We start from the raw sequence: 12532 nt of genomic DNA on the forward strand, positions 1-12532 counted from the left end.
TTGGTTGTAGTGTCCTGTATTTCTTTGAGAAATTTATTCATTTCCTCTTTATATGCCTCTAATAACTACATAAGCATAGATTTAAGGTCATTTTCTTGTGTTTCAGCTGTATTAGAATATCCATTGTTTTTTTTTTGGGGGGGGGGAAGGAGTGTTCTATTGGAGCCATGATGTCCTGTTGTTTTTGTTGTTGATTGTGTTCTTATTCTGGCCTTTAGCCATCTGGTTGTCCATAGCCTTGGCTGTTTGTTTCTGAAACCTGCTGTGTTTCTTGGGCCTTTGTAAGGACCTGCTGGTGTCCTCAACTAGAAAAGCTGCACCAAAGACTGAATCCACCCATCTCTGGGGTCTAGAGTAGTCTTCAGGATGACGAGAGAGGTCCAGGGGGACACAAATGGGTGCTGGTGTTTCAGATGCAGCCACCGTGGGGTTGGGGCTTCATAAAGCAGGGCATGGTCACCGGTGCCTTGAAGGGCAGGGGCACAGGTGTGGGTGCCTTGAAGGTGGGGCTTTGGGCATCTTACATTGCAGCCAAGGGTGCTCAGGTGCCTCAGATGGCAGCCGATGGGGCTTCAGTGCCTCAGAAGGCAGCTGAGCTGTGGCTTACAAAACTAGAAGATGCTGTGCTCTTGGGACTCAGATTTGTCTGGGCTCTGCCATCTTGGTTCTGGGATTCATATGATTTTATTGTCCACCTGATCTACACAAGGGGACTAGTAGAACTGTGGTTTGGAGGTTGAGATGCTGTCCCAGAAATCCAGACACTGTTCTTGGGGGACCAGGAAGGACCTGATGTCTCGCTGCTGGAGCAGAGGGTTATAGAACTGAGGGCCTGCACTTGCTTGAGTATGCAGAAAGGGCAGGTGAGGAGATGGCCACGGAGGAGGGGGAGATGGATCTGATTGTCCCCAACTCCCCCGATGTCCCCTCCAATCTGTGAAGCACCAAAGTCATTGCTTTGGATTCAGCTTCCTGTTTATTCACCAGTTTCGCAGTCTCTTATCTTTTGCCCATTAGATACAGTATGCACTGGTTGCCGCCATCTTGCTGTCCCTTCCTATTCTTGATGCAATTGCATTTGAGGCTCATTCATTCAATTTTCCATGCTTCCCTGTCAGCCATTTTTGTTCAACCTGCTGCCCATAGTTTCTCCTTGACTTTTTGCAGGATACAAGAGAGATCTGATTTGCAATTTTCTATTTACTACCGGTTCAGTGTCAGTGGCTAATAAACATAAATAACAGATGTTTGTGGAACCCTGAAATGCTCTTGGAATGGTGAGTCAGTGAGCTTTCTCTATGGATATGGAAACACAAGGGTTCTCAGGAGGCAGCATCCTTTACCCAGTGATCTGGGTGAATTATGGAGTCTTGGAGAAGTCAAGTCTTCAGCAAAGAGCGCTGGCCAAGGACAGAGTAAGGCTGCCAGGTTTAGTAATGAACAAATCAATCCAACAAGAAGTTCAACTAAATGTGAACTTCAGAAAAATTAATTATTAGTTTTTACATATACCTATGTCTCAAATCTAGTACCCTATACGGAACAGCTTTGGGGGCTGGGCTGTTGGAGGGAGGTCCTCAAGTCCTTGGTCATTCTTCCCTTCCCTTGGAAAGCTTCCTCTTTCCTGTCTTATGAAGCCTTTGGAGGTTGGGGCTGTGTAGTTGTAAGAACTAGGAATTCAAGTAATAGGGATAGCCAAGTGGGGGTGATCTGAGACACTACTCTGTCTTTGATGTGGAATCCATGACTCCCACTGCTGTTCCCACCCTCTTTTCTGCTGGCTTGACTTGGCTCCTTGGGATCGCTTCTTTTTTTTTAATTGAATTTAATTTTATTAATTACACTTTATTCACTTTGTATCCCCCCATAAGCCCTTCCCAGTCCCACCCTTCTTCTCCCTTCTTCACACATGCCCCTCCCCAAATCCACTGATAAGGGAGGTCCTCCTCTCCTTCCTTCTGATCTTAGTCTATCTGATCATATCAGGAGTGGCTGCATTGTCATCTTCTGTGGCCTGGCAACACTGCTCCCCCCTCAGGGGGAGGTGATCAAAGAGCAGGCCAATCAGATTATGTCAGAGGCAGTCCCTCTTCCCATTACTATGTAACCCACTTGGACACTAAACTGCCATGGTCTTCATCTGTGCAGGGGTTCTAGGTTATCTCCATGCCTGGTACTTGGTTGGAGTATGAGTCTCTGGGAAGACCCCTGTGTTCAAATTTTCTGGTTCTGTTGCTCTCCTTGTGGGGTTCCTGTCCTCTCCAGATTTTACTATTTACCACTTCTTATAAGATTCCATGTACTCTGCTCAACAGTTGGCCATGAGTTTCAGCATCTGCTTTGATAGTCTGCAGGGCAGAGGCTTTCAGAGGTCCTCTGTGGCAGGTTTCTAGGTTGTTTCCTGTTTTCTTTTTCTTCTCATGTCCATCCTCTCTGCCTTCCAGGATGGGGATTGAGCATTTTAGTCATGGTCTTCTCTCTTAATTAGTTTCTTTAGATGTACAGATTTTAGTAGGTTTATCTTATGTTATATGTTTATATGAGTGAATATATACTGTGTGTGTCTTTCTGCTTCTGGGACAGCTCACTCAGGATGATCCTTTCCAGGTCCCACCATTTACCTGATTTTCATGATTTCCTTATTTTTCATTGCAGAGTAATACTTCATTGTGTAGATGTACCACAATTTCTGCATCCATTCTTCAGTTGCAGGGGCATCTGGGCTGTTTCCAGCTTCTGGCTATTGCAAATAAAGCTGCTACAAACATGGTTGAGCAAATGTCCTTATTGTGTACTTGAGCCTCTTTTGGATATATGCCTAGGAGTGGTATGGCTGTATCTTGAGGTAGCGCTATTCCTAGCTGTCTGAGAAAGCACCAGATTGATTTCCAGAGTGGTTGTACAAGTTTACATTTTGGGATCGCTTCTTAATAAATTCTCCACTTTCTACAGCTAGAGACACTTGAGCTGAGGTGCTTCCCTTGTAGGACTCTGAGATAACTCAAGTCCCATCTTGTGGTAGGAATCTAGCCCCCAGTCTGACTATCGCAGAACTTTTCACCTCTTCTGATGTTCTTGTTACCTCTACTGAAGTTTGAGTAACCTGCCCATTTACCTCCAGACCAGTGGTTCTCAGCCTTCCTAATGTTCTTCACGTTGGGGTGACCCTAACTGAAAGATTATTTTTGTTGCTACTTCATAACTGTAATTTTGATACTGTTATGAATAGTGATGTAAATATTTGATATGTAAGATGTCTGACATGTGACCCCTGTGGGGGTTGTAACCCAAGGTTGAGAATTACTGCTCTAGACAAACCTTTTCTTTGCTGGCTAACCACAGAAATATGGATGGCAGAGTTTGGAATGATGGCATCAGTCAAAAGTAGCAATTCTCAACCTTCCTACAATTTTCACTTTCTTAAGAGTTTGTTCTCTGAGATTGGAAAATCAACAAATAACTGTCCAGTCCATTAGACTTTAAATAGGAATGTCAGGCAAGACTACCAAGAAAAAATATGAACTGGCCAGACTGCATACCTCTGCAGAAGCTTTCTGTCCCAGACCACAAACCATTGGGTTGACACAAATGGATGCTGCTTCCCACGAGGTCAAATCCAGGGCGACATCGGACCCCACAGGCTGCATTGAAGTGTTTTTTGCAAGTGTTTTGTATAAAAAAACCATTTTCAGGAGGCTTCAGGGCAGGACAGTGGACAACTAACATTCACAGAGAGAGAAGCAAAAAGCAAAGTCAGATTTTGCATTTTGAACTGCATTACTTTAGTTTATTTAGCAAAGCATGGTGTCTATCTATCTGTCTATCTATACTGTATGTCTGTCTACAAATACATCCATATTTACATATCTTAATTCTCCGTAGCTTTCCCATTTGATCCATCTGATTTGTAAGTGTGTTTGGTGGAAAAACCCTTACATATTTGTAGATATTAACTACAAATTAAAATGTAATACAAACACTACTTTTTAAAGTTCAAAGGGTTTATTTTGGTAATGGCATAGATAAATGAAGATTCCCTAGACTTTCTCCCTCAGCTTTGGTGCTGGACTCCAGGACCTCACGTGTGGTAAGCACATGAGTTACCATATAACCGATATGCATATAAGCTATAACCCTGATTCCCAGTCTTGACTCTCATAGATCACTAAATATTTTCTCTACTAAGGTAAAATGAAATAATGAAGGAATAAACAGTCTGGAGTGATGGCATACACCTTTAATTCCAGCACTCGGGAGGCAGAGGCCAGCTGACTTTTGGAGTTTGAGGCCAGCCTGGTCTACAGAGCAAGTTCCAGGACAGCCAGAGCCACACAGATAAAACCCTGTCTCAAAAAACAAAACAACAAAAATAAAAAAGAAAGTAAAACAAACAAACAAACAAACAAAAAACCCGAAACAGTCTAATTAATATAGCGTGTAAAACACATCTACCATGTGCTGTATACTATATAAATACTTTCCACTTTTGATATGATGGGAAAATATTTATGAAAAAAAAAACTTTTAAAAGTGAATTTAAGCACTACCAAGGCCAAGAGAAGCTTATTTTCTATTCAAATTTGTTGTCGAAACTATAGCACTCTTCATTTCCAAGTTCTAGCTCATGTTCTCTGCAATCACATCACTTCTATGATCTCAGATTCTGTCTCTGGATCAGGATGCTTATGTGTTTAGTGCTAACAAATGCTCTGTGATAGAAGCAAATGCTCTGCCCCCACCCCACCCATCCGACCAAAGACAGGGGTGCTAAAAATCATCCTAAGTGATCTGGATGCGCCCAGCACTCTTAGTATCACTGAGGTCAAGATCAGCTTCCTATTTCCTGTTTGCTAGCAGTAAGCAGCTCACCCTCACAGGTCTGGCCAGATCTCCGGTGTCCCTCTCGGCACACACAGTCTTCAGGGGATGTGCTTCCGGGTGGAGAGGTGTGGTTTTCATCAGGACATGGGATGCACGTGCTGATCCCTCCTGGAGAAGCTTCAGGCTTATATGTCCCTGATGGGCAAGCTGTGGGCAGACAAGTGGCCAGAGAAGTCGATGTATATGATATGTTCATAGAAACTTGGAAAGATGTTTAAAATAATGGGTGGGAGATGATCATTCTACATAGAAATAATCTATTACATAATTCAAGCAAAAAAAAATCTTTAAAAATACTTTATTGTATTTTTATCTTATGTATGTGTTGCCTTTATGTACTCATGTGCACTGAGTGCATGCACTATCCACAGAGGCCAGAAGAGGGCACCAGATCCCCTGGAACTGGGGTTAGAGATAGTTGTTATTTGCTGTACAGCTGCTGGGAATCAAAGTCAGGTCCCCTGGAAGAGCAGCCAGTGCTCTCAACCACTGGATCATCTCTCCATCTCCAAAAGCAGCTAACCCCAAAGACTGACATAGCTTGTTTGCTATGCACACAGTATAAAGGCCTCTCTGGCCAACAATTGGTTTTTGTTATAAAGTTTTACATGTCTGGGCTGATTTATGGGAAAAGTCAACATAGTAGTATATGTGAAGGGACTCAAAGTAATCAATGATCCTCAAATTGTAGCAAATAGGGAATCTTCCATATTTTACCTCCCCTGTTCTGTGAAGCCACTCCACTCCACCCTGAGGTCCCAGCGGTCCCTCAGCGCAGATATGCAGCAGTCACTACTCCACCATTTCTGTTGGAAGCATTTAACAGGGAATGAGGAAAAAGTGAAGGGCTAGTGGGAAAATCAGAACCGATGGAAAAAAATTTTTGAAGTAAAAAGAAGGAAAGATCCTGTTTCTCTCAGCCTCATAGGGAGAAAAGATTAAAAGCAGAATCTAAGTGATCTTGCTTTAGTCATCCTTTGTACTGACCATGTGTGGTTTGAAGTTGTGGCTTCAACCCTTTGGGGTTATCCACCTGTAAAACAACTCAAGAATAAGCCATTTCATAATGCAGGGGGACTTGGGGACACTCAGCTGGCCAATTAAATGAAGCACAGCTACAAATTGGGTTTGATTATTGAGCAGAGAAGCCACAACCAAGGAGCATGCATTTTCATGCCCATAGCATGAAGTAATCACACCAGAAGATGTATAATCTAATGCAGTTATTAAGGAAATAACCATGGTCTTAAAATTCTTCATCACATTAAAAAAATAAAACCCCTGCTCAAATGTAGCCTATAGACTCAGTCTCCATGTGGGTTTCCTAGTAAGGGGAACAGGGACTGCCTCTGGCATGAATTCAGTGGCTGGCTTTCTGATCACCTCCCCCTGGGGGAGTGCAGCCTTGTTAGGGCACAGAGGAAGACAATATAGCCAATCCTGATGAGACCTGATAGGCTAGGGTCAAATGGAAGGGGTGGAGGACTGCCCCTATCAGTGGAAGGGCATAAGGGAAGAAGAGGGAGGGAGGGGACCACAGCCAGGATACAAAATGAATGCATTGTAATAAATAATAATAATAATTCGTAAAAAAATTACCAAGCTCCCATGGCATATGCTAGAAAATTCTAGCTCTGAATCCATTTAAAACTTTAAAAATGAGAGAGACACTTAAATACACTAATAAATGCTACTGGCCTATGGGAAACAGTTTGGCATAAGGGAAGAGACTCCAATAGCACTTTGTTAGTGCTGTTGAATTACACATTATTATCAGTTCTTAACCTGAAGGCTGAGGAGCAGGGTCCTCAGGGAAGTGCAAGAAAACAAGGTCTCCTTTAAATAGAAGTCAGAGTTTGCAGGAGAAAATGAGTGAGATAAACACAGCCATACATAAGAACAAAGTTCAGCATGAACCTCGTTGCTGGCAATGATTGACTCAAGCAACAGAACTGCTGGACACAGCAGTAGGCACAGCCGCAATCATCTTCCTGCTATCAGGGCCAAGACTGCATTACTTACCTGAAGCTTTAATGCAGATATGCACAGCAAAATCCAAGAGAAATTAATAAAAGCCACACCCAGCATAAAGGAAAGTTTGTGCGAAAAATAACTAAGATAGTGACTGGAATCAGGCAGATGCTTCATTTCTCCAGTGCAAAAACAAACGCCAGGAATAAGCATGGGCAGGTAACGATGAAAAAGGATATTATGAACCTAAGAAGTCATAACACTGGGCACGAGTATTAAGACTGAAGGAAGACACTGGGCAATGTACGTGACTTTAGAAAATAAAGACATATTTTGTTGGCTAAGTAGGAAGTCAAAATAAAGAACACAAGAATGAGAAAAATAGTGTTTAATAAATTTTTTGAGCCATAGAAATTTTTGGAACTTGTGGTAACACTCTAATATTACACCAAAATAACTGTGAAAATTGAAACAAATATCAAGTAAAGCCTCCTTGTCTCAAGAAAACACACGATCAGAGAAAGGAAATAACTTTTACGTAATATAAGGGAGGAAGGTTTAAGATATGAGATGAGCAGATAAGTGGAAATAAGAAAGCAATTCATTTCATATAAAAACAACATGAAGAAAATGGAAAGAAAAGGCAGGTTCCAATTTCTACATAAAAAATACTTGTATAACTCCGAGTAAGAGAGAGAATGTATGACTTCCAAGATATCAGAGAGAAAAATACAAAGAAAATCTGAACAATATGAAACAAAAAAGAGAAGAAATAACAAGAAAGTGAAATACGAAAGTGCATAAAGAAAGGTGATAGAGGCAAAACCCTACACTTTCCTTATCACCAGTCTATTTGATCTGTTGATAATGTAGAAACCTGAAATGTAGCAGACTTAGTTTAAAAATACAATGCTGTTAAAAGATACGAAAAAAAATTCCTTAAAATAACCTGGAGAAGGAAACAAATTACCATCTTGAGAAAAAAAAAATACATGTGCGGCACTAGTCCTCAGGAGGCAGAGATAGAAAGATTGGTTTGTGGCTACCCTGGGCTATGTAACAAGTCCCTGTAGAGAGGGGAGAAGGGAGGAGAAAAGAGGAGGATTGGGGTGGGCCTTCTAATAATTCAAGACCAATATGAGTGTGCCAAGAGATAAAGTGACAGAGAGTAAGTTTTTTCCTGAGGAAGAAGTATATGTGGCCAACATTCACAGGACAAACAGTCTATTTGTCAAAGTGAGGTGAAAATGTTGACTTTAAATGTTAATTTTGCCCTTTAATTTGGCAACATATCAAAGGATATTAGCACCTTCTGTGGATAGGGATGTGAGGAAAGGGTCCCCCCACCTCCAAGCTGGGAAAGACTCGTGATGTTTCCATAGGGTAAACTGAGGGAATTCACCTAAAGTCTTACAGGGCATGTTCTCTTTAACGAGTTTTGTTTCTAAATGTATTCCAACTGAATATAACCAAGAATGTACACTAGACACTGTTTATTATTGTACAACATTGACAGCAATGCAAATGTTCACAGAGAAAGGCACTGTTAAGTTCTTAAGACACATCCAACCAATCAAAAACAACCAAACACGGCAGTACTCCTCTGTAATCCGTGTGCTGCGGTGTAGACAGGCAGGAGACAGGCAGGCCACTGGAGTTTACTGGTCAGCCAGGCTAGCTGAATCAATGAGCTCCAACTTCAAAGAGACCTTGTCTCAAAAAAAAAAAAAAAAAAAATAGAGCATAGAGCACGGCGCAGAGGAAAACAGCAGACGCCAACCTCTGGCCTCCACTGGCACTACACACTCTAGATATACAACACTCTGACCTCATGAATTCTCCCCGCCCACTTCAGATAGGTGCAGGACTCAAATATCCCATAGTGGTTTCTGGATTTCTCAAAATTTATTTTATTATTTTTATACGTTGGTGTTTTGCCTGAATGTGTGTGTGTGCACCGCGTAGGAGCCTGGTGTTCCCAGAATCCAGAAGGCAGCACCGGATCTCCTGGAACTGGAGCTCCAGGCAGCTGTGAGCTGACATTGAGGTTCTGGGATTCAAACCTGGGTCCTGTGGAAGAGCAGCCAGTCCTCTTTACAACTGAGACATCTCTCCATCCCCTAGTGAGTAAATTTTGAACGAACTCCCCAGTCCATTGTTACCAAACCATGCAGAGAAGGAGTGTTCTTCTCATTAGTTGTTCTGTAATAAACAGTGTTCCAGAACTTGGTAAATATTGTGGAGGGGGGATAGGGAAGTGTGGGCCTAGATGGAGGCCTTACTAATGTCGTGAAGAGCAGCAATGGGATAAAATGAAAAGATGTTAGACCTGGAAGTCAAGATAATTGTCTTATAATCTCTGCTCACAGATATGGGGTGGCGGAACATGATTTTTCTTTTCTACTTCCATAACATTAGGAAGTTACAGTTAATGATGCCTACGATCTTTCCAAAGGTAAAGGGAGGTTTCCAGACATAGAATAGGAAAATGCAACTTGAAGATGCATTCCCTAAAGGCAGTAAGACTCTCAATGCAGATTTGGTAATTTGTGTTGAAAAATAATAGAGAAGAAATTAACCCTACATTATTATTTGCCACCCCCCCCCTTGAATAATCAAGGGCTTACAATGTTGGAGAATACTTTTTGGGATAAAAATATCTAAAAGCACATTCAGAAACACATTGTGAAATTCACAGTGATGATGGGAAACAGAGGTCAGGAGAATTATTTAGAGGCATTACACAATCCTATGGGGAGAGGTGTAATCAATTTCCTGGACTTTCAAGGGCAAAACACACTCACATATCAAACTAAGCAAAAGTTGAAAACTTGTGGTTTGAACACATTTCTCAAGGCTTGCTAGAGGTGTATGGGTTTTGTTTGTTTGTTGTTTTTCTTTTTAAAATTAGTAAAGCAAATATTATTTCTTAAGTTCTCTCTTTATTGTTAAAATAATCACTTTCTTTTTTCAAAAACATCTTGGTGGTTATTAGTAGCTATTCCTGGAAGCATTAGTCTTGAAGTTGTCATGTACGAACATCAGATCTTTCTTCAACTGACAGTGACTAGAGTAGAGTCAAACACCAACCATTTGGAATCTATAAAAAGAGAAGCCTCTATGCTCTGTAATCATCTGGCCCATTAAATATCAACATACACCCCACAGTGTGTATTATGTGTCTGGTATACCATACAGGGACTGACATTCTAACTCTTCCTTATGCATGCTCTAAGATTAACTTTTGAAATCATGATGACTATTGAAAGCCTTGATGCTTGCAAAAGGATCCTACCTAAAGATAGGATAACTTTAAGAAGTGTGGTTTCAGCGATTGCATGTGATGCATCTGGTGGTGCGGGGTGCCAGGGTTCCCATTCGGGTAGAGCATAATGGCAGCCTGGGGAGTCATGCTATTCACAAACCTTCATTTCTTCCCGACCTCGGTAGAGCAGCAAACGTGATGCTATAACATCGCGCTTCTCTCCGACCTTTATACATTGGATCTGAGTACAGAATCTGTTCCTGTAGGTAGCTGTGCTAGGATTTTGATCACAAAACGTCATTATTGTGGCAAAGAGCCACCTTCTCCAACTTTGAGCCAATGCTTTCACAAGAACCAGATGTAGCTGTACCTAGAGGGACGTTATTTCCATTAGGCAACTCTGATCCATTATGATATTGTCAGTGAATTAGGCAACCCTGAAGTCCTACACATCAATGCCTGGGTGGAATGTGGAAGTATCCTGCCAATCTCCCTGGGAATGGTTAGCTCATTTGGCTACAGTACAGACTATTTAACCAAAATTGTGAATTTGAACCCTCTGGGGTGCCTTACCCGCACATGGCAACCTAACCACAGGGTGCCAGATTTGTGATAAGAAGCACCTGTTCAGACTTGCCAGGAGAGTGATGCATTATTGAAACTGTTGAAAACAAAAACCCCAAGCACTCAAACGATGGCTTGGTAAATAAATTGTCATGTATTAATAACTTAAACACACACAAATACACACACACACATACAGGGATACATGCAGGGATACAATCTGAGTATGAAATATTAAGGCAATGAATCTCAGCATATGTTTTGATACCCTACTGAGTAGAGTCTTTCAGAGGCCCTCTGTGATAGGCTCCTGTCATGTTCCCTATTTTCTCCCTCTTCTGATGTCTGTCTAGTTTGCCTTTCTGAATGAAGATTGAGCATCTTACTCAGGGTCCTCCTTCTTGATTAGCTTCCCTAGGTGTACAGATTTTAGTATGTTTATCCTATATTATATTTCTAATATCCACTTATAAGTGAGTATGTACCATGTGTGTCTTTCTACTTCTGGGATACCTCACTCAGGATGATCTTTTCTAGATCCTACCATTTGCCTGCAAATTTCATGATTTCCTTGTTTTTAATTGCTGAGTAGTCCATTGTGTAAATGTACCACAATGTCTGTATCCATGCCTCAATTGAGGGACATCCAGGTTGTTTCCAGGTTCTGGCTATTACAAATAAAGTTGCTACGAACATGGTTGAGCAAATGTCCTTGCTGTATACTTGAGCATCTTTTGGATATATGCCTAGGAGTGGTATAGCTAGATCTTGAGGTAGCACTATTCTTAATTGTCTGAGAAAGTGCCAGATTGATTTCCAAAGTGGTTGTACAAGTTTACATTCCCACCAGCAATGGAGTTCATAGCCAAACTTTGTGCAGAATTCAGGAATCAAATGGAAGGAGGAGATAGAAAGACCTGGAGGAGACAGGAGTTCTACAAGGGCGAGATAGAAAAGCCTGGAGGGGACAGGATTTTCACAAGGAGAGCAACAGAACCAAAAAATCTGGGCACTGGGGTCTTCTGTGAGACTGATACTCCAAACAAGGACCATGCATGGAGATAATTTAGAACCCCTGCACAGAAGTAGCTCATGGCAGCTCAGGGTCCAAGAGCGTTCCCCAATAATAGGAACAAGGATGGTCTATGAAATGAACTCATGGGCTAGCTGTTTGAGCGCCTCCACCTGATGGGGGAACAGCCTTACCAGTCCACCGAGGAAGACAAAGAAGTCAGTCCTGATGAGACCTGATAGGCTAGGGTCAGATGGAAAGGGAAGAGTACCTCCCCTATCATTGGACTGGGAGAGGGGCATAGGAGAAGAAGAGGGAGGAAAGGTGGGATTGTGAAGGGATGGGGAGGGGACTAGAGCTGGGATACAAAGTGAATAAACTATAATTAATAAAAATAAAATAAAAATTTTAAAAAGAAATATTAAGGCAAAATTATTTTTGTTGAAAACTACTTTCTTAATTGTGTTATGATGATTATTGTCTATATGAAGGTTAGAGCTTACCTTTAATTTTGTAATTACATTTTTGTGGGCATATACTTTTAGGCAAAGCTCTTTGGAGAGTATTAGAGCTATCTTTGACTTTATTTTTTCTTTCTAGAAGAGCTGATGACTCAGAATCATAAAGAAGTTAGTTTCTTTTAACATTAAACTCATCCTGATGTCAACCAACTTTGTGATTTTAAGCAATCTTTACATTGTTTATATTTAATAAATCCAGCCCCTGATTTATTAAAGATTTTTCTCCAGAAAATATTAACTTCATTTTTTTTTATGTGTCTGAGAGTTTTGCTTGCATGTGCATCTGTGCACCATGTGTGTGCAGTCCCTGTGGGTGCC

General features: G+C 41.4%; 1 protein-coding gene across 1 annotated transcript in view; it reads right to left on the reverse strand.

Moving 5' to 3' along the window:
• The window catches only part of Svep1 (sushi, von Willebrand factor type A, EGF and pentraxin domain containing 1), a 199822-nt gene that overhangs the window by 129657 nt on the left and 57633 nt on the right, over positions 1–12532 (reverse strand). Inside the window, exons 4-5 of the mRNA XM_055605403.1 lie at positions 4870–5028; positions 3540–3719 (exon numbers count right to left, since the gene is read on the reverse strand). Coding sequence (XP_055461378.1) covers positions 3540–3719; positions 4870–5028 — 339 coding nt within the window. The remainder of the gene's footprint in view (positions 1–3539; positions 3720–4869; positions 5029–12532) is intronic.

The sequence above is a fragment of the Psammomys obesus genome, unplaced genomic scaffold (assembly GCF_907164565.1).
Source record: "Psammomys obesus unplaced genomic scaffold, mPsaObe1.curated_primary_1811, whole genome shotgun sequence".
In the NCBI taxonomy this organism is placed as follows: domain Eukaryota; kingdom Metazoa; phylum Chordata; class Mammalia; order Rodentia; family Muridae; genus Psammomys; species Psammomys obesus.